Source organism: Nansenia antarctica, assembly GCF_963989245.1.
Source record: "Nansenia antarctica genome assembly, chromosome: 16".
In the NCBI taxonomy this organism is placed as follows: Eukaryota; Metazoa; Chordata; class Actinopteri; order Argentiniformes; family Microstomatidae; genus Nansenia; species Nansenia antarctica.
This window is the reverse complement of record NC_137686.1, coordinates 2,621,723-2,647,334: the sequence shown is the minus strand read 5'-3', so window position 1 is coordinate 2,647,334 and position 25,612 is coordinate 2,621,723. Positions and strand designations below refer to the sequence as shown.

At 43.9% G+C, this 25,612-nt stretch overlaps 1 protein-coding gene across 1 annotated transcript; it reads left to right on the top strand.

Annotated features, from left to right (window-relative positions):
• Positions 1 to 1,728: 1,728 nt before the first annotated feature.
• On the top strand, positions 1,729 to 25,612 carry klhl14 (kelch-like family member 14; the record flags this gene model as incomplete). Its single annotated transcript, XM_080546275.1, has 8 exons — positions 1,729 to 2,606; positions 7,221 to 7,342; positions 12,667 to 12,756; positions 17,303 to 17,381; positions 18,130 to 18,320; positions 20,701 to 20,859; positions 22,578 to 22,735; positions 25,472 to 25,612. 8 exons carry the CDS (start codon positions 1,729 to 1,731, stop codon positions 25,610 to 25,612), a joined length of 1,818 nt encoding a protein of 605 aa, XP_080402401.1.

Genomic DNA, 25,612 nt, shown 5'->3' with positions numbered 1-25,612 from the left:
TTTAAATGTGATGCATGTGGGTCTAAAGTTTGTATAGAGCACCTTCTTTTGAAGGACTAGCAGGAGCAGAATGAGATGAGGGGTTATTTTGGCGATGGAGATTAAGGCAGGGGCTTTTTGTCATTTGTGCGAGACAAGCCATTCATCCATCCAGTTCACAGCCAAAAAAAGGCTGGTCCCAGAAATTAGCAGTTTCAGCTCAGCAGCAAAGTCGTCGGGCTGTGAAGGCAGAGAGAAATTGACTAATTAGCAATGCGCACTAAAACTTGACGGTTCTCTCTATAACAGCGAGGGAAAGACTCGGTTTTTCTCCCCCTTTCTCTTTTCTTTCTTCCATAGATGTTTGAAATCGCAGTCATTTACGCTCGACAGTTTTTACAATAGCCTTGAGCCATAATTTTGCGAGTCTCTCCAGCATCCATACCCCTGCATGGTCTCTCTCCACCGGCCATGCACGACCGTTTCTCTCCCCAACCGTGGATTTCCTATTACTCTCGTTACGACTCACTGAGCCCCAGGCCCAAGGATAATGATGTGTTGTTTCTTGGTAGCATAATTTGTCACACGTATATTTCTTCTTCTTCTTCTCTTGCAGAAAGCACAGCTCCCTCTCACACACTCACACACTTCTTGTTAATTCAGAAGAGCAAATGATCAACGTCAACAAATAACGTGAAATAGTGACTTTTGGAGTTGGAATCAATGGTTATTTTGAGGCACCGACCATAGACTTTAAAGGAAAGGATATATAAAAAAAAAAAAAAAAAGGAGAACAAAGGAAAGTCAAGTCAGAATATTGGGAACCTGAAGCTTACTTTCTTTTTTGTCAAGCTCTTAAGTCAGGTAAGTTGGTCTTGTTCCCAGGCAAGCTGCTCACTGATCATTTAGTTGTGACAGGCGCTTTAGAGAAACACGGTAGTACATGACGCTTATGTCAACTTAACATTATCCATACAGTCAATGCATTTTAGCGTTGTGCAAAAATGATATGCGTGTTTTATTTATATTTGTTGAATAGATTCATTTAATGAATACATTGTGTATACTCACGTCTCACTCGTCCTAACTCAGGTAAAAGGGGTAAACGCACCCTGGCACAGTGATGACGGCTGGGAGACAAACTAATTGCTTTTGTATCACTCCGTGCGTGCATTTGTGGAATGTGTAATATGTCCTCATTGTGGGGGTGCAGCAAGATACAGGAGAAGGATAAGTGTTGGCTGAATGCTGCATATTATCCTTAGTGCGCCGTAGGGGTTGTTGCCTTTCCCTTATCCGACAACTTAAGTTGCGTTCAGACGACCAGCCGCTGCAGCATCTCTCTATAGCATCTCTATGATAGTTTGTTTTTGACAGCTTCGATCTGCAGCGTCCATTGAAATGATATTGCCTTGAAAGAATGAAAGAGAATGGTACATTATCGGAACTATTACCTTTTTGTTATGTCTTCTTTTCCGACCAGTGCTCAAAGTTGAAATGATAGCCTACCGACAGAACCTTATTGTTCGATGCAGAATAACATCGGCTGGCACATGTTGGTTTACCGGTTTAATCGGATGAATATCTATTCAACGTTTATGCGTGGCATAACGTGAACTTCTTGCAGACAATTCCCTAACTGTAATGAAGGTATTATTTTATGTTTTTTATTGATAAATAAATTGCTGGAGGTGATCGACTTGCATGCTTTATTTGTTACCTAGGTGGCGTTCACAGAGTCAGGAAGTCATGTCCAGATCGGGTGATAGAACATCCACCTTTGACCCAACTCACAGTGATACCCTGCTCCACGGGCTCAACTTGCTCTGGAGGAAACAGCTTTTCTGTGATGTGACTCTCACTGCCCAGGGACAGCAGTTCCACTGCCACAAAGCGGTGCTGGCGTCCTGCTCGCAGTATTTCCGATCTCTGTTTTCCTCTCACATGCTCAACAACAACAACAACGAGGGAAGCAAGGACCAGGGGAGCAGTGGCACCCCGTCCTCCTCTCCCGACGACAAGCTCATGGCCAGCAGCCGCTCCATCAACAACCTGGTCCTCCAGGGGTGTTCCTCCATCGGACTACGGCTAGTGCTGGAGTACCTCTACACCGCCAACGTGACTCTCTCTCTGGACACTGTGGAAGAGGTGCTCTCGGTCAGCAAGATCCTCAACGTCCCCCAGATCACCAAGCTAAGCGTGCAGTTCCTCAACGACCAGATCTCCGTCCAGAACTACAAGCAGATCTGCAAGATCGCCGCGCTCCACGGCCTGGACGAGACCAAGAAGCTTGCCAACAAGTACCTGGTGGAGGACGTGCTGCTGCTGAACTTCGAGGAGATGTGCGCCATGCTGGACGCTCTGCCGCCCCCCGTGGAGTCGGAGCTGGCCCTCTTCCAGATGTCGGTCCTCTGGCTGGAGCACGACCGGGAGGCCCGCATGCACCACGCCCCGGACCTGATGAAGAGGCTCCGCTTCGCCCTCATCCCCGCCTCCGAGCTGGTGGAGAGGGTCCAGTCGGTCGACTTCATGAGGAGCGACCCGGTGTGCCAGAAGCTGCTCATGGACGCCATGAACTACCACCTGATGCCCTTCAGACAGCACTGCAGGCAGACGCTGGCCAGCAGGTGAGGACGCACACACCACACACACACGCACTCAAACACGCACACACACACACACACACCACACACACACACACACCACACACACACACGCACACACACACGCACACACACACACACCACACACACACACACACGCACTCACACACACACACACACACACATACACACACACACACACACACACGCCACACACACACACACACACACACACACACACACACACGCCACATACACATACACACACACACACACACACACACACATGATGGTCACAGATGGGTGTATACAGTATGTCATGTATTTATGGGCATAGGGCAAGGGTTAATAACTACAATAAGTTCAGGGTAACATGATGGATTCTCAACATTAGGTCATCATTTCAGCGTTTTCTGTATGGCCAACAACACTGATACTAGTGTCACCTCTTATTAATGCAAACGTCCTAACAAAATGAATGTAGAATGGGGTTGTATGGACTGCAGTCTGTATCTAGCTATTAGGAGGCAGTTTGTGGGTCAGGAGTCCGATTCTTAACACGTTTTAAATCTTCAATCATTTGTTCCCTAGAGGCATTCTAATGCATTTTTGCAATTTGCGCTCTTATGTTTTGGAAGCGATTGCTCTAAGTTTAATATTTGGCATACTATTTCAAGCATTCATACTGTAGGCTATTTACAACTTCATGTGTTTTACGAAAGGGAAATAGCTGGATTGATTAGAATCAACTGGAGGGTCCATAACAGATTCTATAGAGAGATTATAGAGGTATCACCAGTAAGATGTATTCAGATCATGTCTAGACAGGACTTCTTTTTTAGAAACCTCATTATTTTGCTGTACTATTTGGCCTGGCCTTTCTAAAATAACCCCAGTGAACTAATAAAGTATCATACTGTAATATCCATGAATCGAAATAAGGTGATCACCTCAAGTCGGCTGTCTTAGTTTCCTTTATCCATCTGAGTTACTCTCACACCCAAGTAGAACTTCTACTGTTCCTGCATGTTCCATGATTACAGTGTTACTAAAAAGATATAAGAACTTAAGATGGTACCCTTCAACTAAAGTGTTAGGCAAGCTAAACATTCCATCTCAAATCTGAATTGAATTACTATTTTGGCCACTATATACAGGCTACAACCAAAGTCAAGCATGTTTGTGTACTATTTACCAGTTTGTGTAGGGTTAGGTGAGCATGTTGTTTGCATGTTTTTTTGTTTTTTTTACCTCAGCAGGTGTGTGTTCTAATAGGTTGATGAAAGCAGGGCAGCACTGATGGTATAGGCATGAGTCAGTTTCCCCTACCATTGCCTTGGGGGGGGCGGGCCGCCACCCCAACGGAACCCCCCGCCCAAAGAGGAATTATTACTGACGTAGACACCAAACATCTGACAAGCAGGCTAAAATATCAGCTTTTTATTAAATGCACCCAACCCGAATCTGGCGAGTGGCAAGCCCATGGGCTCGTTTGTAACGTTAGTCCGCCAGTAGTCTCGCATAGCCAGAACTATCTCCACACTTCGCTACGCGCTGGAGAATAATACAAGATTGTACGCGAGTGTGCACGAGTGTGCGAACGCGACGCGAGAGAGTTTTTGCAGGGTGAGATGTCTGCAGATGGAAAGTAAGCAAGTTGAAACGTTAGCAAATATAATTGCTGAGTGTTCTAACAGAGCAAGTTGGTTCAAATTGGTCGTTATTATTGTGACTAGAAAGTGTCTGATTATAGTTCCATGGTGTGTAAATTAGTGTCAAAGAACTAGCAAGCTAACTAGCTAGCTCAGAGGTAATTAGATGAGCTAGTCTGCTGCACACATGCCAGCTAAAGAGCTAACTGGATGCACTTTATTATTTTACTTAAAGTAGATATACTATCTTTCTTATTCTGCTAGAATTGGGCTTTATGGTAATACCATAATGGCATATTTACAGTACATGGACAGTGGATTGAAGCATTGGAAATGTCTGTTTTTTATACGATTTTTTTTCAGGTGAGAGTAAAGTCAAAATTACATTATCTGACTGCATTGCCCACAGCAATCCAATATTCAATTATAATGTATGGATCAATTTATACCTCTTATTAGATTATAAATACTCTGGTCGTTATGTTTGGCTTTTGGTTGACAGCAAAAGAGGGAGAGAGGAGGATAGAGAGGGAGAGAAGGAGAGAGAGCAGGATGGTGTCGGCACACCAGAGAGAGAGAGAGAGAGAGAGAGAGAGAGAGAGAGAGAGAGAGAGAGAGAGAGAGAGAGAGAGAGAGAGAGAGAGAGAGCAAGAGAACCAGGTGAGAAAGTGGACAGGTAGTCAAGACTACTAGTAAGTAGCCTTGAGAACCGATGGTTCTCGAGCCTAATGGCCCATAGGGCAGGAGCCTATCTCCTGTTTCCGTAGCGTGAGGCGGCTTAATGTACAAGTTAGTACACTCCCTGGACATGACGCTGGTATGTCGCAGGGCGGTCCATGCCACCCCCCCAAGGCAACAAACCTAGGGGAAACACTGAGTCTCCATGGCCAGCTGTAGGGCTGGGTGATCCTTACCCAGGTTGACTTCTTTGTCAACCTCACCTACCTTATGCAGACACAGAAACAACGGCTTCTCTGCTTGTCAAGATCAGCACTTCCAGAGACAGCAAAGGAACAGCTGTTGACAGGAAGGTGATTGATTGGTGGAGCTCAGAGCTGTTGTTTACACAGGAAGCTGGAGTAAAAAAATAAAAAATAAAATGACATTGTATTTTGATTTGTATCTCATTGATTCATAATTACGGACCATACTATCAGAAAACTGTACTCAAAAGTAAAAACTCAGCAGTTGTCTCACAGTTGATCTTTTTTCTTGGGCATGATTATGTCTCTTCCAATATATACTCTCATTAGCCATTAAAAGATGGGTACATTGCGGCCATGAAGGGATGGTCAACAACAACACTCAAATAGGCTGTGGCATTCAAGTGATGATTGATTGGTATTAACCGTCCCAAAGTGTGCCAAGAAAACATTCCCCACACCATTCCACCACCTCCACCAGCTTGGACTGTTGACAGGTGTACAGGTGTTCCTAATAAAGTGTTCGGTGAGTGTCTGTCTTTATGGAGGACACTGCTTCTGAAATCTGTAAAGAAATACAATGAAACGATCTGCTATAGTGAGGAGCTGCAGTCTCAATTAGCCATGCTAAGAGACTTAGCTACTGGAGATACCCACCCACGGGTCCCAATGCTGCTCATATCAAGAATGTTCCAATTAATATCTCATTCCACTGTTTCTCTCCTCATAATTAATCACCATTATCTATGTCCAGCACGCATTTTGCATATGAATAACCCCAAACACTTGTGAGTGTGCCAGTAGCCGAGTGGATGCACCGAGTAAAATATATATATATATATATATATATATATATATATATATATATATATATATATATTAAAGTATATATAAAATAAATGCCTTAAAATCATGGCCAACATTGTTCAAATTAATGTCACCCTGTTGTTAGTTGTTTAATTGTTTGAATTGAGCAAGACAACGGTCATTCATATACAGTATAGTAAAGTGGGTGTCCCCCAATATGGCGTACAATTCGTCCAGAAATGTCACATTGTGAGACATGGCCAATGGACTAGACACAGTATGTTATGGATTTGTTGATCTACTTCATTATTGCTCAGATATTACCCTACAGCATGGCAGCATGTAGAATCATCCTGCTAACTTCACAGCTAATTGACTAGATATCTTGAGGGTGCATTTACAATGCGACCAGCTAAGCACTCAACATTTATGTCAAGGATGTACAAGAGAGGACACAACTGTGAGATTCTACAGGCTTTACGTATTCAGAGTGTACTTTGAAGTATTTACAGGATGATTGGAACACATACAGTAAGAATATATTTTATCATCTGAGATGGATATTGTCTTATAGTCAAAGAGTCTCAAATAATTCAGCTTTCCTTTGGTGATTTCTATGTCCAAATTAAAACTTTGTACACATTATTTGGATGAAGCTAGTACATTGCACTCTGCTACTAGTATACAGATGCACTGAGAGTTGTATTGGGGGTGATGTATAAGGATTTTCATTTAATACCCACTTAAAACCAATATTTACTGTATCTTAATTATGAATGCAAAAATGCACTCTTAATCCACATATCATACAGATGCTGTACAGCGCAACAACTCAACAACCCCAGTTACAGTGACGTTTATTTCTGTACTGTGCTGGCCTGGTATGGTTTATAATGTTTATATCTTTGCACTCGATCAAATTTCAGGACTCTCCTTTCATGACATTTCCTAGATATGTGCGTTCTACCACCCAGTATCCTTACATTTTCAAAATCACATCAGGATAAGCTAATATAAAGCTATTTTGCAGTTTTTCTGTGTAGGAAGCAGGCTAATTTACAACTGGCCAACTAGTGGTAAATAGCAGCTTCGCATTGTAAAGAGGGGTCATTTTAGGCGAGGCGGCTCTTTTAGTAGGTAAAAAGGCACAGCTGCTCTAGGGCTAACCCCTCCACAGACTAGGGATTGTCCTGATGTTCCACACACCCTAACCCCTCCACACACCCTAACCCCTCCACGGACTGCTTGTGTTCCAGAATCCGTTCCAGTAAGAGAGTTCTGCTGCTGGCAGGGGGCTTGCCTCCCGGACCAGACCGCCTGCCCAGTAACTTGGTCCAGTACTACGACGACGAGAAGAAGACATGGAAGATCCTCACAAGTGAGTAGCCCTTCTTTTTTTCTTTCTTTCTTCTTCTTCTATCAGACTTTTCATCCGGTACACTTCTTTTATGAATAGGAATAGAGAAAGGAACTCTGCCGCTGCCTGGCTCGCTGATCGAGGTGCATGAATTGAAACGGGCTGTTTTAATAATAAAGAATCCTTTTTTTTGTTACCGAGTTCCAAGTGTACCTCTGAGAGTTTCTGAATGTCCTATTGACTTTATGAAAAGGAATGAGTGTTCCTGAGGTAGTGTCTTCAGTACAGGTTCACATCCCAGGGAAAATGAGGGAAGGAGTTCCTTAAAACTCCTAATGATGTATTGCTATCACTTTTAATGTAAGTTTTGAATCCAAGCGTGAGGTCTCATCCGCGTGGAGCTTTATGCCCGAGTTCTCTTGTTTTTACTGAAATTCTCCTGGCAAGATTCATGACAAGAGTCCTTCCCATGTAATGATCTGCTGTGGTGGAACAGTACATGGATGACACGTTACTCTTCAACCGCCTTTAAAGACGAGACTTTTAACACAGGCTCAGAACTAGGCAGGTATGCATTGAAATAGATTTTCCATATGCTGCATTCATAGACATATGCGCCAGTTAGGAAATCGAGGAAAAACCCTCCCTGTCAATTTATCGATATGGCAATTGAACATGCTTGAGGGCAAAAATCAGACAAAGCTAAAAGCAAAAGTAGTTTATTAGGTAGTAGGGGTGCAACGGTTCAGTTGGTCCACGGTTCGGTATGAACCTCTGTTTTTTTAAATGCTACTATTTATTTACAAACTGTTACTTTACTTTATTTTGCTTATACTTATGGAACTTTAACATTTATACACGTTACATAATATGACTGGTATATTGTATAATATAAACAAATATAAATATTTGGCCTTGCCGTCAAGGCCCTGAACACAGAAAAGGCCTAAGTTCTGGGCCCAGGACAAGTCCGGACGGATTGTATGGCAGCTAGTGCTGAGGCACAAACATGTACATTTTCAAGCCTGCAAACTGTGACACTTTAAAAAAATGTGAAAAAATACTTTCTTGTGAAATATGACAACCCTATTTGACTATCTGTGCAGTATAGTACAGTGGATTGTGTACATAGCCTCTATTGATGTAAACCAGCTCCTTACCTTCTTGTGATTTTATGCATCTATGCTTTTTCCAAAATGTGTTTCTTTTTCCTTTCTTAAACACCAGGGGAGCCTCCCCTCCTAAATTTCGTTGTTTGGTACCTGTACTGTAACAATGACAAATAAAGTCTATCTATGTATAAACAAAAAATAACAAAAACACTTTCAAATGTGACACCAGCCAGTGTTTTGATAAACCAGTAGGCTACATTACTTGTACTGAAACTACAGATTGTAAGCTTCCAAATGACGTGTCATACATTGATATCCGAAAAAAGATGACGATGGTAGACTCATTTGAATGTTGTTAGACCTCAGGCACATATTGGGTTAAACTGGCTGTCATCCAGAAAACCGGAAACAAACAGCTAGCGGCTAACAAAGCACAGCGCTACGAAGGTTTAAATTGTATTTTAATAACATCACAACATGCTGATAGAACATCAACATGCTAAAAACACATAACTACACATAATTAGATGATCACACAGTCCTTGCTTTTGAACACGTCCTAAAACGAAAGTATATTTACAAGCCATGTAAATTGATAGCCGATTACCGATAGCCTCCGGAAAACAATAACAATGAATCCATTCCACAAAGTATACATATTAAGAGAGCTATTTATAGCGGTTTCACGTATGCGAGTGGTTTACGGTTTCACCAACTGCAGTCACAAATGTGCCTCTTAGGCTTGACGACTGGTATAGGAAAGATAGAAAAGAAAGTAAAGATGCACTTAAACTATGAGAGCTGTACCAGCTGTAGCCCATTGTGCGCATTTTATGCGCATATACGACATGCGTGAAGCATTTCTGCGACACGCGTTTCTGTTCACTGTTTTCATTCCTTCATCGCTGTATTCAATGCCAAAACCAGAATGAATGACCCCACAATGCAGATTTGTAGCAATCCAGGGCTTCCTCAAACTGCTGCCATGTTCTCACCTCCTCCATGAACAAACATTTGAACAAGAAGCAACTGGGTTCCAGACCAACTCCACCTCCGACTTTGAATGAAACGCAGGATAAACCGAAAACCTGCACGGTTTACTAGTGTATGGAACCGTGGAAGGCGAACCGTACCGTCCGAAATAAAACCGAGAACCGTTGCACCCCTATTAGGTAGTCACTTCCTAGTCATGTTTGAGTAACATAGTTTCACACCTTGTTGATATGAGGAGTATCTGATAGGAGAATATCTCCATCTGAACAAATCCATTCCACAGAAATGGTATGTATAACACATTACTGGAGGCTTCCTGGAATCCTAGACTAAAATGTATCTTTAATGGAACATTTCTATGGACATTCCATGATTAAGATGTATCTGTGTTTGGGGACTAGCCCTAAGCGATCTATAGATGAAGCTAGATAAAGCTGTCTATTACGGCATGAGTTTCAAGATATAGACGAGTGTCCTATGCTCTCTTTCTCACTTCTGTCTTGTCTGACCTTTTGAAGTACTCCACTATATCCCTGCCACATTCCAAAGGTCAAGCAAGTGCTAATGGGAAAGAAACCCTATGTGTCCTTCAGTTCATCATCGGTGGCCATATTGAGCTGTTGTCCTCTGGTTTGGTGAGGATCATATCTCACTAATGTTTCTGCATTCAGACAAATGAAACCCCAACCTACCTGCTGTCAGTTTGTGCATACACACTCCCACTGTCCCCACAGAATATCTCATGTTCATATCTGGTGCTTTGTTTGTTGCTAGTATCATAGATTAAAATAGAATAGAATAGAATAGAATACCATCATTATGAGCTTTATTTATTACAATTAGTTTGAATTGAAGTGCGATGATTTACCTGAGGTTGATTTACCTGAGGTTTTGGTCTTATACAGTATCTTACTACAACAGGCAGACCTGTACTCTACAGGCACAGTAACCTCCAGCCCATTGGTATATGATATTGACACATTTACCTCATTGTACTCATTGGTATAATGTGCAACAAGATAAATGTCGGGGGGGGGGGGGGGGGGGGGTATTTCCATTATTCAAAACTAAAAGTTAACACTCAAATGATCCGTGTCGGAGTGGAAGGACAAAACTGCAAAATCATCCCCCTTAACACATCGGTGGTCTGTAGCTCCTTACACAATGGATGTGGAATAGAAGATTATTAACATTCAATCATAACTTTTCAATGAGGCGAAACCTGAGAGGGACAGCGTTTGATTAAGACATTCATCAACACAGTTTAGGAAGGATCTGATCCCTCTCCTCCTCCGTCTCGTCTCGTCTGCTGCTGCTTGTCGGTTCCGAAAGGAACGTTTGCCATCTAGTGTACCTACGGCACCGTGGAGCCGCGGAAGACAAAGGCACCACACTGCCTCAGTCCCAGCACCGACGGCCCACTGTCGCCTGGTACAGCACTTCAGTACAGCACATCCACCTGCCATTCAGATCTCACGCTTTAGAAATGAATCCTATTTAAGCACAGTCTTGGAACAAAAGAATGAATTTGAGGCGGGTGAGACGCTGATGACGTTGGACGGCAGCGCTGTAGAGGCTGTTGGTGCAGTCTGACTGGAGTCAGGCAGTCAGTGGACCCCGACCATGCCTGTGCTGCGTACAGAGGTGTCTGACTCCCTCTAGTGAGACTGGGTGCTTACTGAAGAGAGAAGTGCAAGCCTTATTTCACAAGGGAGTGCTTGTCTTCCCAACAGGGCCTTTTTTTCTCCTGGGGCTGTGTTTCTGGACCCAGGTGAAGTCTGTGTCCTCGACTGAAAAGCCTCAATGGAGATTTGACGTAGAAAGTTGGATTATTATGCAGGACTACTAGGCTTGAGCTTTGTTGGGGAAGCCGCCCCCCCCCCACCCCCCCTGGGGTCAGGGTCAGGGTTACGTGTTACAGTCCTGTACTGTAGATATATGAAACATGCGTTAGTATTATATCCACATCTATCCATCTATGACAATAAATCAGTGTGTTTCATTTGGGAAAGAAAAAAATCTCTTGAGGCTGTAATCCACAGGTCTTTCAGAATAGGAGTGGCATACATGTACTGTACTAGTCAACTGTTTACCGGTATTATGTACAGTAAAGACAAGGGTTTTAGCGTTGTTATTACCTATCCCCATTCCCCACAATGGAGGCAGTAAAGATGCATACAATATGTGTGCATATACAATATCAGTAAAGATGCACACAACAACCTCTCAGTATATAGTGGTATCAGTTGTTTGTTACCGTATGGGAAGTTGTTCAGTATGAGTTCGGTACAAGTCACAAGACAACAACAAACAAGGAACCACTCACCCAAAATGTCGAAAATGTCGGCTGAATGATAATGTTTGACAAAAGCACGTGAGGGGAATCTACCACATCACGCGTTGCGCTCGCCTTTGAGGTGCAGCGAAGGCAGCGGGAGTAATCCCCCTCTCTCATTCAAGAAAAAGCTGTTTTAGTTCCTATCTTACCCCCACAAACCCCTCCACCCCACCGCCACACTGTCTTCCCCCCCCCCCCCCCCCCCCGCTCTCCACGGAAGGCCTGCGTGTCAGCCAGCCCAGAGTAAGACTGCAAGGAGGAGAGAGGCCAATCGGAAAGAAATGAGATTCAAGGCTGTCTAATTTCACAGCAACTGTGATCCATCAGCCCACTGGGGGAGGTGACAGTGGGAATGACTGATGGAGACAGACAGGTGGGCGCCGACATTCCACTGGTTTACGCTCAAAAGCGCCAGGGCCTCGAGATTTATTGAGTGAACATGATCGTGTTCATTATGACTGTCACCTAAGACCATTTCTCTCCATCTCAATGGGGGGTCACTTTAGCTGAGGCGGGGGGGGGGGGGGGGGACTGAGGGGGAGGGAAGACCACCACCACAACGTACCGTACACACACGGGGGGGGGGGGGGGGGTACTGCAGTCTTGTGTGCTTGGAACTGTGAGCACCTGTGAGCTACATTGTATACTAGTCTATGTGCTGTGTGATGTCAGGGGATTCACATGTTGTTGTTTTTTTGGTTTGTTTCCAAATGAATTGTTTTGAATCTTTCTTGCGTGTTATTACTGGATTTATTGATGAGGAAGAGTAACACTATAGTTTTTGCAGTCTTCTTTATTTGGGATGTACGAACTTGAATACTTCCTGGTGTTTGTTACTGGACAATGACTCTGGTATTTGTTGCTGACTCATGTCTTCCGCCATTTTGTGTTTTCTCTACCAGTAATGCCTTACAACAGTGCTCATCACTGTGTGGTCGAGGTGGAGAACTTCCTGCTACTGCTTGGTGGAGAGGACCAGTGGAACCCCAATGGTACTAATGACCTTGTTATTATGAAGTATGGATGTATACAATGTTAACAATTGTCTGTAGGTCCTATGTATATAACGTTGACAAATGTGTCCATTACATCATATTCATCATATACAGACAACGTCACATTTGTGTTACATTATGTTCATCATATGTTCACCTCTAATTATGTTACATTAAGTAAGAAAGCAGTCATTCAGATTTTCTCAAACATTCAGTCCGATGTACATTCATTTACTGCTTACCTAGTTGGTAGAGGTTGGGTTAGGGTTAGGTTGGTAGAGGTTGGGTTAGGGTTAGGTTGGTAGAGGTTGGGTTAGGGTTAGGGTTAGGTTGGTAGAGGTTGGGTTAGGGTTAGGTTGGTAGAGGTTGGGTTAGGATTAGGTTGGTAGAGGTTGGGTTAGGGTTAGGGTTAGGTTGGTAGAGGTTGGGTTAGGGTTAGGTTGGTAGAGGTTGGGTTAGGGTTAGGGTTAGGTTGGTAGAGGTTGGGTTAGGGTTAGGGTTAGGTTGGTAGAGGTTGGGTTAGGGTTAGGGTTAGGTTGGTAGAGGTTGGGTTAGGGTTAGGTTGGTAGAGGTTGGGTTAGGGTTAGGTTGGTAGAGGTTGGGTTAGGGTTAGGTTGGTAGAGGTTGGGTTAGGGTTAGGTTGGTAGAGGTTGGGTCAGGGTTAGGTTGGTAGAGGTTGGGTTAGGGTTAGGTTGGTAGAGGTTGGGTCAGGGTTAGGTTGGTAGAGGTTGGGTTAGGGTTAGGTTGGTAGAGGTTGGGTTAGGGTCAGGGTTAGGTTGGTAGAGGTTGGGTTAGGGTTAGGTTGGTAGAGGTTGGGTCAGGGTTAGGTTGGTAGAGGTTGGGTTAGGGTTAGGTTGGTAGAGGTTGGGTTAGGGTCAGGGTTAGGTTGGTAGAGGTTGGGTTAGGGTCAGGTTGGTAGAGGTTGGGTTAGGGTTAGGTTTGTAGAGGTTGGGTTAGGGTTAGGGTTAGGTTGGTAGAGGTTGGGTTAGGGTTAGGTTGGTAGAGGTTGGGTTAGGGTTAGGGTTAGGTTGGTAGAGGTTGGGTTAGGGTCAGGGTTAGGTTGGTAGAGGTTGGGTTAGGGTCAGGGTTAGGTTGGTAGAGGTTGGGTTAGGGTTAGGTTGGTAGAGGTTGGGTTAGGGTTAGGGTTAGGTTGGTAGAGGTTGGGTTAGGGTTAGGTTGGTAGAGGTTGGGTTAGGGTGAGGGTTAGGTTGGTAGAGGTTGGGTTAGGGTTAGGGTTAGGTTGGTAGAGGTTGGGTTAGGGTCAGGGTTAGGTTGGTAGAGGTTGGGTTAGGGTTAGGTTGGTAGAGGTTGGGTTAGGGTTAGGGTTAGGTTGGTAGAGGTTGGGTTAGGGTTAGGGTTAGGTTGGTAGAGGTTGGGTTAGGGTTAGGGTTAGGTTGGTAGAGGTTGGGTTAGGGTCAGGGTTAGGTTGGTAGAGGTTGGGTTAGGGTTAGGTTGGTAGAGGTTGGGTCAGGGTTAGGGTTAGGTTGGTAGAGGTTGGGTTAGGGTTAGGGTTAGGTTGGTAGAGGTTGGGTCAGGGTTAGGTTGGTAGAGGTTGGGTTAGGGTTAGGTTGGTAGAGGTTGGGTCAGGGTTAGGTTGGTAGAGGTTGGGTTAGGGTTAGGTTGGTAGAGGTTGGGTTAGGGTCAGGGTTAGGTTGGTAGAGGTTGGGTTAGGGTTAGGTTGGTAGAGGTTGGGTCAGGGTTAGGTTGGTAGAGGTTGGGTTAGGGTTAGGTTGGTAGAGGTTGGGTTAGGGTTAGGTTGGTAGAGGTTGGGTCAGGGTTAGGTTGGTAGAGGTTGGGTTAGGGTTAGGTTGGTAGAGGTTGGGTTAGGGTCAGGGTTAGGTTGGTAGAGGTTGGGTTAGGGTTAGGTTGGTAGAGGTTGGGTTAGGGTTAGGTTGGTAGAGGTTGGGTTAGGGTTAGGTTGGTAGAGGTTGGGTTAGGGTTAGGGTTAGGTTGGTAGAGGTTGGGTTAGGGTTAGGTTGGTAGAGGTTGGGTTAGGGTCAGGGTTAGGTTGGTAGAGGTTGGGTTAGGGTTAGGGTTAGGTTGGTAGAGGTTGGGTTAGGGTTAGGGTAAGGTTGGTAGAGGTTGGGTTAGGGTCAGGGTTAGGTTGGTAGAGGTTGGGTTAGGGTCAGGGTTAGGTTGGTAGAGGTTGGGTTAGGGTTAGGTTGGTAGAGGTTCGGTTAGGGTTAGGGTTAGGTTGGTAGAGGTTGGGTTAGGGTTAGGTTGGTAGAGGTTGGGTTAGGGTCAGGGTTAGGTTGGTAGAGGTTGGGTTAGGGTCAGGGTAAGGTTGGTAGAGGTTGGGTTAGGGTCAGGGTTAGGTTGGTAGAGGTTGGGTTAGGGTCAGGGTTAGGTTGGTAGAGGTTGGGTTAGGGTTAGGTTGGTAGAGGTTTGGTTAGGGTTAGGGTTAGGTTGGTAGAGGTTGGGTTAGGGTTAGGGTTAGGTTGGTAGAGGTTGGGTTAGGGTTAGGGTTAGGTTGGTAGAGGTTGGGTTAGGGTTAGGGTTAGGTTGGTAGAGGTTGGGTTAGGGTTAGGGTTAGGTTGGTAGAGGTTGGGTTAGGGTTAGGTTGGTAGAGGTTGGGTTAGGGTTAGGTTGGTAGAGGTAGGGTTAGGGTTAGGTTGGTAGAGGTTGGGTTAGGGTTAGGGTTAGGTTGGTAGAGGTTGGGTTAGGGTTAGGGTTAGGTTGGTAGAGGTTGGGTTAGGGTTAGGGTTAGGTTGGTAGAGGTTGGGTTAGGGTTAGGTTGGTAGAGGTTGGGTTAGGGTTAGGGTTAGGTTGGTAGAGGTTGGGTTAGGGTCAGGGTTAGGTTGGTAGAGGTTGGGTTAGGGTCAGGGTTAGGTTGGTAGAGGTTGGGTTAGGGTTAGGTTGGTAGAGGTTGGGTTAGGGTTAGGGTTAGGTTGGTAGAGGTTGGGTTAGGGTCAGGGTTAGGTTGGTAGAGGTTGGGTTAGGGTTAGGATGGTAGAGGTTGGGTTAGGGTTAGGTTGGTAGAGGCTGGGTTAGGGTTAGGGTTAGGTTGGTAGAGGTTCGGTTAGGGTTAGGGTTAGGTTGGTAGAGGTTGGGTTAGGGTTAGGTTGGTAGAGGTTGGGTTAGGGTCAGGGTTAGGTTGGTAGAGGTTGGGTTAGGGTCAGGGTTAGGTTGGTAGAGGTTGGGTTAGGGTTAGGTTGGTAGAGGTTGGGTTAGGGTCAGTGTTAGGTTGGTAGAGGTTGGGTTAGGGTCAGGGTTAGGTTGGTAGAGGTTGGGTTAGGGTTAGGGTTAGGTTGGTAGAGGTTGGGTTAGGGTTAGGGTTAGGTTGGTAGAGGTTGGGTTAGGGTTAGGTTGGTAGAGGTTGGGTTAGGGTTAGGGTTAGGTTGGTAGAGGTTGGGTTAGGGTTTGGTTGGTAGAGGTTGGGTTAGGGTTAGGGTTAGGTTGGTAGAGGTTGGGTTAGGGTTTGGTTGGTAGAGGTTGGGTTAGGGTTAGTCTCATGAATGATTCTCGGGCAATCACCAAGAACAATCAGAATCTGAATTATTTTAATACAAAAGTATATTTGCACGTACAGGAAATTGACTTGGTGAGGTTGGTGTATAGGACATAAAAAACAACAATAAGCAAACATAAATTAAAAGACAATGACAAAAAGAGCAATAGGACATTAATTATGTAGGCTGTAAATTACAATAAATAATAAATTACACTGTCAGTTGTATGTGTGTGTGTGTGTATGTGTGTGTGTGTGTGTGTGTGTGTGAGTGTGAGTGTGAGTGTGAGTGTGAGTGTGAGTGTGAGTGTGAGTGTGAGTGTGAGTGTCAGTGTCAGTGTCAGTGTCAGTGTGAGTGTGAGTGTGAGTGTGTGTGTGTGTGTGTGTGTGTGTGTGTGTGTGTGTGTGTGTGGTGGTCAAGACGCTATCCATGACCAACACTGGACTCTTCATACTAAATAAGGGCTTATACCTAATGTATGTACTGTAATAACGATGTTATTACTATAGTAATTAATATAATTTCTTTCTAACTACATAGTAATGGAGTTGTTACAGTTATATACAGAACTATTCCATTTTTGTAATGACAATGTATGAATCAATTAATCAATCAAATGTATTTATATAGCACATTTAAACACGACTTGTCAACCAAAGTTATTTACAGTAAACATACTCCTAAATAAACCTTAACCCTACAGTAAACATACTCCTAAATAAACCCTAACCCTACAGTAAACATACTCCTAAAGTGTAAATAAACTGAAAATAAACAACCAACAGAACAACAGAGGAGCAGAACAACACATCAAAACAAACAAGGCAAGAGGCAGAGTGAGGGTTAGAGTCAGAGTGAGTCAGAGTGAGGGTTAGGGTTAGAGTCAGAGAGAGTCAGAGTGAGGGTTAGGATTAGAGTCAGAGAGAGTCAGGGAACGCTAAGGAACACAAGTGAGATTTGAGCTCAGATTTAAAGGACTGGATGGGAATGGGAAAACATATTTCCATTAATGACTCAAATTAGACAATTATTCTGTGTCGTGTTAATACTATGTTATATATATTGTTTATTGATCTTAATTATTGTATTTTCAGGCAAGCACAGTACTAATTTTGTAAGCCGTTACGATCCAAGATTCAATAGTTGGATCCAGCTTCCACCCATGCAAGAAAGGTAAGAGTGAACAATGTGAATAGAAATGACAGTCAAACGGCCCCGCGGTGGTGTAGCGGTCTAAGCACTGGCCACTAGTGCATGCTGCCCACCGGGGCCGGGGTTCGTATCCCGGCTCGCCAGACCCGGATATGGCCAGGGCACACACGGGGAACGGCATATTGGGCGGCCGCTCCCGAGGGGGGTATAGGAGTAGTTCCGGACAAGGATCCGTCGCGCAACAGCGCCCCCGTCTGGTGCTGGAATAACGGTGCTGGGCTCGAGGAGCCAGTCAGCTAGTCTGCCTGGCGGCCTCCTCTGGGACTGCCGGCCGCGGGGTCGTGCGACGGATCCCTCGCAATAGGCAGGGGATAATTGGATGCTAGGTTGGGTTCAATTGGCTACCAAATTGGGTGAAAAAAGGGATAAAATCTGAAAAAAATAAAAATAAAAAAATAAGAAATGACAGTCAAACAATAGAACCAGTTCTGCTTTACACTGAATCCTTGTAACCTCGGTGGCAACCATTATTATTATTATTTTATTTTTTAAATACAGAAACACTATAGAAATAGAAACCTAATTACTTGGTGTAACTATGGCCCCAAATAATTGCTGCATACGCAAGCACGCACGCACACACACACGTGCACACTCACACACACATGTGCACACTCACACACACACACACACGCACGCACACAACGACTCAACGGATCTGTCACTGTTGTTTTCTAATGATGTTGTCTGGGTGACGCCCTCTCCTCAGGAGAGCCAGCTTCTTCGCCTGCTGCCTGGATAAGCACCTGTACGTGATAGGAGGGAGGAACGAGAGCGGCTACCTCTCCAGCGTGGAGTCCTACAACCTGGAGACTAACGAGTGGAACTACGTGTCCTCCCTGCCCCAGCCGCTGGCCGCTCACGCTGGAGCAGTGCACAATGGGAAGATCTACATCTCAGGTCAGTCCTGTTCCCGGTGGCCAATTAACACTAGAACAGCCCTGTGAGTAAAGAACTGTTTTATATCTTTGCACTCGATCAAATTTCAGGACCCTCCTTTCATGACTTTTCCTAGATATGTGCGTTCTTCCACCCAGTATCCTTACATTTTCAAAATCACATCAGGATAAGCTGGTATAAAGCTATTTTGCCGTTTTTCTGTGTAGGAAGCAGGCTAATTTACAAGCGGCTAGTGGTCGTTGTGTGTAAATAGCAGTTTCCCATTCTAAAGAGCAAACCGAGGCGGCTCTTTTAGTAGGTAAAAACGCACGGCTGTTCTAGTGCATTAATAAAAGACAATTAATAGGCTTTAGATAGCCAACGCTGAAGTGGAAAAAATAGTCTTGACAATATAATATAATTATATTACTATACTAATATTTGTGTCTGTTGCGTTTGGTATCGTTAACGTTAACACATGTTGCTGTTGAATCACCAAGGTTACCGTTATTTGAGGAAATTCTTCACTCATAGCAGCAGAGATTTGCCCCATTCTATCATTCTATCATTCTATCATTCTATCATTCTAACATTCTATCTAACATTCTATCTAACATTCTATCCAACAGCCACATTCTATCCAACAGCCACATTCTATCCAACAGCCCCATTCTATCCAACAGCCACTCTACATTCTATCCAACAGCCACTCTACATTCTATCCAACAGCCACTCTACATTCCATCCAACAGCCACATTCTATCCAACAGCCACTCTACATTCTATCCAACAGCCACATTCTATCCAACAGCCACTCTACACGGTAGAAGTCCAGAACACAACATCATTCGATTTTGGCTACTGTGTTTTGCACCACCCGAAGTAGGAGGCCATGGATGTCTCGTCGTACAATCACGAATGTGTCCATGTTGTTGTTAACCTTAGGACAACTTTACCGGCTGATATGATACTACATAAAGGCTATGATACTACATAAAGGCTATGATACTATATAAAGGCTATGATACTATATAAAGGCTATGATACTATATAAAGGCTATGATACTACATAAAGGCTATGATACTATATAAAGGCTATGATACTATATAAAGGCTATGATACTATATAAAGGCTATGATACTATATAAAGGCTATGATACTACATAAAGGCTATGATACTATATAAAGGCCATGATACTATATAAAGGCTATGATACTATATAAAGGCTATGATACTATATAAAGGCTATGATACTACATAAAGGCTATGATACTATATAAAGGCTAAAGACTAGGCTATGACACTACGGAAAGGCTGTGGACACTCAAAAGGCAAAAAATTGCAGCAATTGGCGAAACGGCAAACTACAGATCTTACCGTTTTTATAGTCTCTTCCAGCTCCTCCCCCCCCGTGCCAAAAACTCATGTCGGAATACAATGCAAATGAGCACCGTGATGTCGAAATACAATGCAAATTAGCACCGTGGCAACACTCGAATGAAATGCACTCATGTCGAAATGTAATACACACATCTCCAAAATACAATGCACACATCTCGAAATGTAATGTACACATCTCCAAATACAATGCACTCATGTTGAAATGTAATGTGCTCATGACGAAATGTAATACACACGTCTCCAAATACAATGCGGCTGTATTGATTTCATATGCCGTATTTTTGCATTGTATTCCGTATTTTTGCATTGTATTTAATGTTACACATTGCATTTGAATGTGGTATGATCCTCCCTCCATAGAGTAATCCCCACTGCTACCTAGTTAACTATAACACTACTTTACATTGTTAACAGGCTCACAAAACAAACTGAGTTGACTAGTGAGTGTGTCATTGATCTCCAACAACGCAGAGATTCCGTATTCACATTTTTCAAAAGAAAAGTCCAAACATTAAATCAGATGCCGACATGCGGACCAAAACACTAGAATGTGTCAATTGGTGATACTTTAGAGACTCCATGGCAACATGACTCAGTCTTACTTTGATATGCATGCATTCATTATATTGAATCATTTCAAGTCATTACTATAGAGTGCCATTCAATTAGCATTTCGTTGTGAATACTAAATGAATACCAGCGGTGTTAAGACTGTAAACAGTTGTATTTTAACCTCAAATGTTAATTGCAAACTGTGTACAGCGACATTACGACCTGTTCACTGTCCTAAGTGCCTCAGCCTTGAATATCCCTTTAGAATAGACAGAATAGACAGGCCTCCTCTAGAATAGACAGAATAGACAGGCCTCCTCTAGAATAGACAGAATAGACAGGCCTCCTCTAGAAAAGGCAGAGTGATGATTGATAGCAGTGTAGCAGTCTCACCCATTCACAGCTTCTAACACACAGTGCTCTGTGTATATGTGCTACCGCTATAGGAGGAGTACACAATGGAGAGTATGTCTCCTGGCTGTACTGCTACGACCCCGTACTGGATGTCTGGGCCAGGAAACAGGATATGAACACAAAGCGGGCCATTCATACCCTGGCAGGGATGAACGACCGCCTTTACGCTATCGGAGGCAACCATCTGAAAGGTAGGGACCTGCATGTCTCAGGTACTGAAGGCTATACTGCACGTATGTATGTACACAGTGGGGTTTGAGTTAATCATTGGAATTATTGAATTTTCTAGCAGTGTGCTGCAGATGCTGGCAGTCGATGCAAAAGCGAATGGATTGTAGCTGACGCTGGCTTTTAATTGACTTTTATTCTCTTTCATCTCTTTTACCTGGGACTCCCGGCCTCCATACCGTAGCTTCTCCTTAGCACTGCCCCCTTAACCATGTATATTTGAGTGCACTGATTGAGTGATTGAGTGATTGAGTGATTGAGTGATTGAGTGATTGAGTGATTGAGTGATTGACTGATTGATTGAGTGATTGAGTGATTGACTGATTGACTGATTGATTGACTGATTGACTGATTGACTGATTGACTGATTGACTGATTGACTGATTGACTGATTGATTGAGTGATTGAGTGATTGAGTGATTGAGTGATTGAGTGATTGACTGATTGACTGATTGATTGAGTGATTGAGTGATTCTTCTTCTTCTTTCGTGTAACGTCAGAGGTCCAACTCGTTGTCGCGTAGCCATGCCCGCATCTCTGGTTCTAGGTCGAAGAGGCTGGCTTCTGAGGGTGGTCTATATAAGGCAGATGGTGATTATGTGGTCGGCGGTCTGCTCTGGGTCACCGCACTCGCATGCCGCACTGTCCGCCAGGCCCCACGCCTTCATTGATGTTTTAAAGCGACCGACACCAGTTCGTAGACGGTTCAGTGTGGTCCATTGCCGGCGTGGTAGGTCGTCTCCTCCAATGGCGCCATCTCCTGGGTCCCAGATGTAGCGGTGGATTCGGGAGGGCCCGGCTGACTCCCACTCCTGCTTCCAAGCTGCTGCCAACCATGCATCTCTGGAGATGTCCTCAGAGGTGGAGTTGAGCATGGCTTGTGCTGCCTTGTTGTAAGGGTGGCGGGTCTTGAGTCGGCTTGGAGGTGCTGGTGTTATGGTGGTGTTGTGCAGGATGTGCCAGTCATGCTTTTGTGCCTTCCTGGCCAGGGCGAGGGTGGCAGCCTCCCGTCGGAGGCCGGCCGGTGCTATTCCCGCGAGGACTGGCAAGAGGGACACAGGGGTAGGCTTCAAGCATCCAGTAATTATTCTGAGGGAGGTATTGATAGCCACGTCGACCTTTCTCGCATGAGGGCTTCTGCTCCAGACTGGGGCGCAGTATTCCGCTGCAGAGAAGACCAGGGCTTGTTGGATATTCTTAGCGTCTTAGCGGAGGCTCCCCAGGTTGTACCAGCAAGGCGGCGGATCAGCGCGGCCCTGGATGTCACTTTGGCCTTGACTTCTTCCAGGTGTTGTTTGAAGGATAATGTCCGATCCAGGCGCACTCCAAGGTACTTTGGGGCTTGCTGGACCTCCAGACATTTGTTGTCTGGATTAATTGAGTAATTGATTGATTGATTGAGTGATTGAGTGATTTAGTGATTGACTGATTGACTGATTGATTGAGTGATTGCCTGATTGACCGATTGATGAATGTGTTGACAATCAAAAATCAACTGATACAGTTGTGGACGCGCTGCAAATCAAACCCGTCGTGGATTGCGCAAGAACATTTCCTGACTGGGTCCGTTAAGCAACGGTTACCATGACGATACCAGTCCATGTTCTCCCTCCGTCCTGGCCAGGGTTCTCCCATCTAGACGTGATGTCATCAGTCCATGTTCTCCCTCTGTCCTGGCCAGGGTTCTCCCATCTGGACGTGATGCTGGTGGAGTGCTACGACCCCAAAGGGGACCAGTGGAACATCCTGCAGACGCCCATCCTGGAGGGCCGCAGCGGGCCGGGCTGCACTGTACTGGACGACAGCATCTTCCTAGTGGGGGGCTACAGCTGGAGTATGGTGAGACTGTAACACCTGTTAGGTGGAGTTGCGTAGTGTTAGGTGTCGTTGTGTAGTCAGTATGTACAGTATGTTAGGTGTAATTGTGTAGTCAGTATGTACAGTATGTTAGGTGTAGTTGTGTAGTCAGTATGTACAGTGTGTTAGGTGGAGTTGTGTAGTCAGTATGTACAGTATGTTAGGTGTAGTTGTGTAGTCAGTATGTACAGTATGTTAGGTGTAATTGTGTAGTCAGTATGTACAGTATGTTAGGTGTAGTTGTGTAGTCAGTATGTACAGTGTGTTAGGTATAGTTGTGTAGTCAGTATGTACAGTATGTTAGGTGTAGTTGTGTAGTCAGTATGTACAGTATGTTAGGTTCTAGTTGTGTAGTGTTAGGTGTAGTTGTGTAGTCAGTATGTACAGTGTGTTAGGTGTAGTTGTGTAATGTTAGGTGTAGTTGTGTAGTCAGTATGTACAGTAGTGTTAGGTGTCGTTGTGTAGTCAGTATGTACAGTAGTGTTAGGTGTCGTTGTGTAGTCAGTATGTACAGTAGTGTTAGGTGTCGTTGTGTAGTGTTAGGTGTCGTTGTGTAGTCAGTATGTACAGTGTGTTAGGTGTAGTTGTGTAGTCAGTATGTACAGTGTGTTAGGTGGAGTTGTGTAGTCAGTATGTACAGTATGTTAGGTGTAGTTGTGTAGTCAGTATGTACAGTATGTTAGGTGTAGTTGTGTAGTCAGTATGTAACGTATGTTAGGTGTAGTTGTGTAGTCAGTATGTACAGTATGTTAGGTGTAGTTGTGTAGTCAGTATGTAACGTATGTTAGGTGTAGTTGTGTAGTCAGTATGTACAGTATGTTAGGTGTAGTTGTGTAGTGTTAGGTGTAGTTGTGTAGTCAGTATGTACAGTAGCGTTAGGTGTAGTGGTGTAATGTTAGGAGTAGTTGTGTAGTCAGTATGTACAGTGTGTTAGGTGTAGTTCTGTAGTCAGTACAGTATGTTAGGTGTAGTTGTGTAGTCAGTATGTACAGTATGTTAGGTGTAGTTGTGTAGTCAGTATGTACAGTGTGTTAGGTGTAGTTGTGTAGTGTTAGGTGTAGTTGTGTAGTCAGTATGTACAGTATGTTAGGTGTAGTTGTGTAGTCAGTATGTACAGTGTGTTAGGTGTAGTTGTGTAGTCAGTCTGTACAGTATGTTAGGTGTAGTTGTGTAGTCAGTATGTACAGTGTGTTAGGTGTCGTTGTGTAGTGTTAGGTGTAGTGCAGTATGTACGTTTTATACATGTTAGTGAACCTTTGTGTGATCTAAGGTAGGAGTTGAAATGGTATTGGCTGTAGCAATGTTGTAGTAGGCAGTGTTGTATTTCATTTTAAAGCTACTGGTAGCACACTACTGCTAGCACACTACTGCTAGCACAGGAAACATACAGTATGTGGGGAGAGTCTATGTAGTAGTAGTAGTAGTAGTAGTAGTAGTAGGAGTAGTAGTAGTAGGAGTAGTAGTAGTAATAGTAGTAGTAGTAGTAGTAGTAGTAGTAGTAGTAGTAGTAGTAGTAGTAGTAGTAGTAGTAGTAGTAGTAGTAGTAGTAGTAGTAGTAGTAGTAGTAGTAGTAGTAGTAGTAGTAGTAGTAGTAGTAGTAGTAGTAGTAGTAGTAGTAGTAGTAGTAGTAGTAGTAGTAGTAGTAGTAGTAGTAGTAGTAGTAGTAGTAGTAGTAGTAGTAGTAGTAGTAGTAGTAGTAGTAGTAGTAGTAGTAGTAGTAGTAGTAGTAGTAGTAGTAGTAGTAGTAGTAGTAGTAGTAGTAGTAGTAGTAGTAGTAGTAGTAGTAGTAGTAGTAGTAGTAGTAGTAGTAGTAGTAGTAGTAGTAGTAGTAGTAGTAGTAGTAGTAGTAGTAGTAGTAGTAGTAGTAGTAGTAGTAGTAGTAGTAGTAGTAGTAGTAGTAGTAGTAGTAGTAGTAGTAGTAGTAGTAGTAGTAGTAGTAGTAGTAGTAGTAGTAGTAGTAGTAGTAGTAGTAGTAGTAGTAGTAGTAGTAGTAGTAGTAGTAGTAGTAGTAGTAGTAGTAGTAGTAGTAGTAGTAGTAGTAGTAGTAGTAGTAGTAGTAGTAGTAGTAGTAGTAGTAGTAGTAGTAGTAGTAGTAGTAGTAGTAGTAGTAGTAGTAGTAGTAGTAGTAGTAGTAGTAGTAGTAGTAGTAGTAGTAGTAGTAGTAGTAGTAGTAGTAGTAGTAGTAGTAGTAGTAGTAGTAGTAGTAGTAGTAGTAGTAGTAGTAGTAGTAGTAGTAGTAGTAGTAGTAGTAGTAGTAGTAGTAGTAGTAGTAGTAGTAGTAGTAGTAGTAGTAGTAGTAGTAGTAGTAGTAGTAGTAGTAGTAGTAGTAGTAGTAGTAGTAGTAGTAGTAGTAGTAGTAGTAGTAGTAGTAGTAGTAGTAGTAGTAGTAGTAGTAGTAGTAGTAGTAGTAGTAGTAGTAGTAGTAGTAGTAGTAGTAGTAGTAGTAGTAGTAGTAGTAGTAGTAGTAGTAGTAGTACAGTTTTTATTGTAACCAAATCTATTTTGGGGTTTTATTTCATCTTGTGAAAAACAGCTACTGCATAAATACCGCTGTGCTCTTCTAATCCGATTGTTTCAATCGAGCCTAATGCTAGGCTCTGTCCAAACTTAGTCTTAGTCTTTGTGTGTGCCTAGCATTGCCCGATACTAATGCTGTCACCGTGCAGATATATGTGAGGATGAAACATGATGCTTTAACACACGGATGATGTGTTTCAGGGGGCCTACAAGTCTTCCACCATCTGCTACAGCCCAGAGAAGGCCAACTGGACAGAGCTGGAGGGAGATGTGGCTGAACCTCTGGCTGGCCCATCCTGCACTACTGTGATCCTGCCTGCCTGTCTGCCCTTCAACAAATAA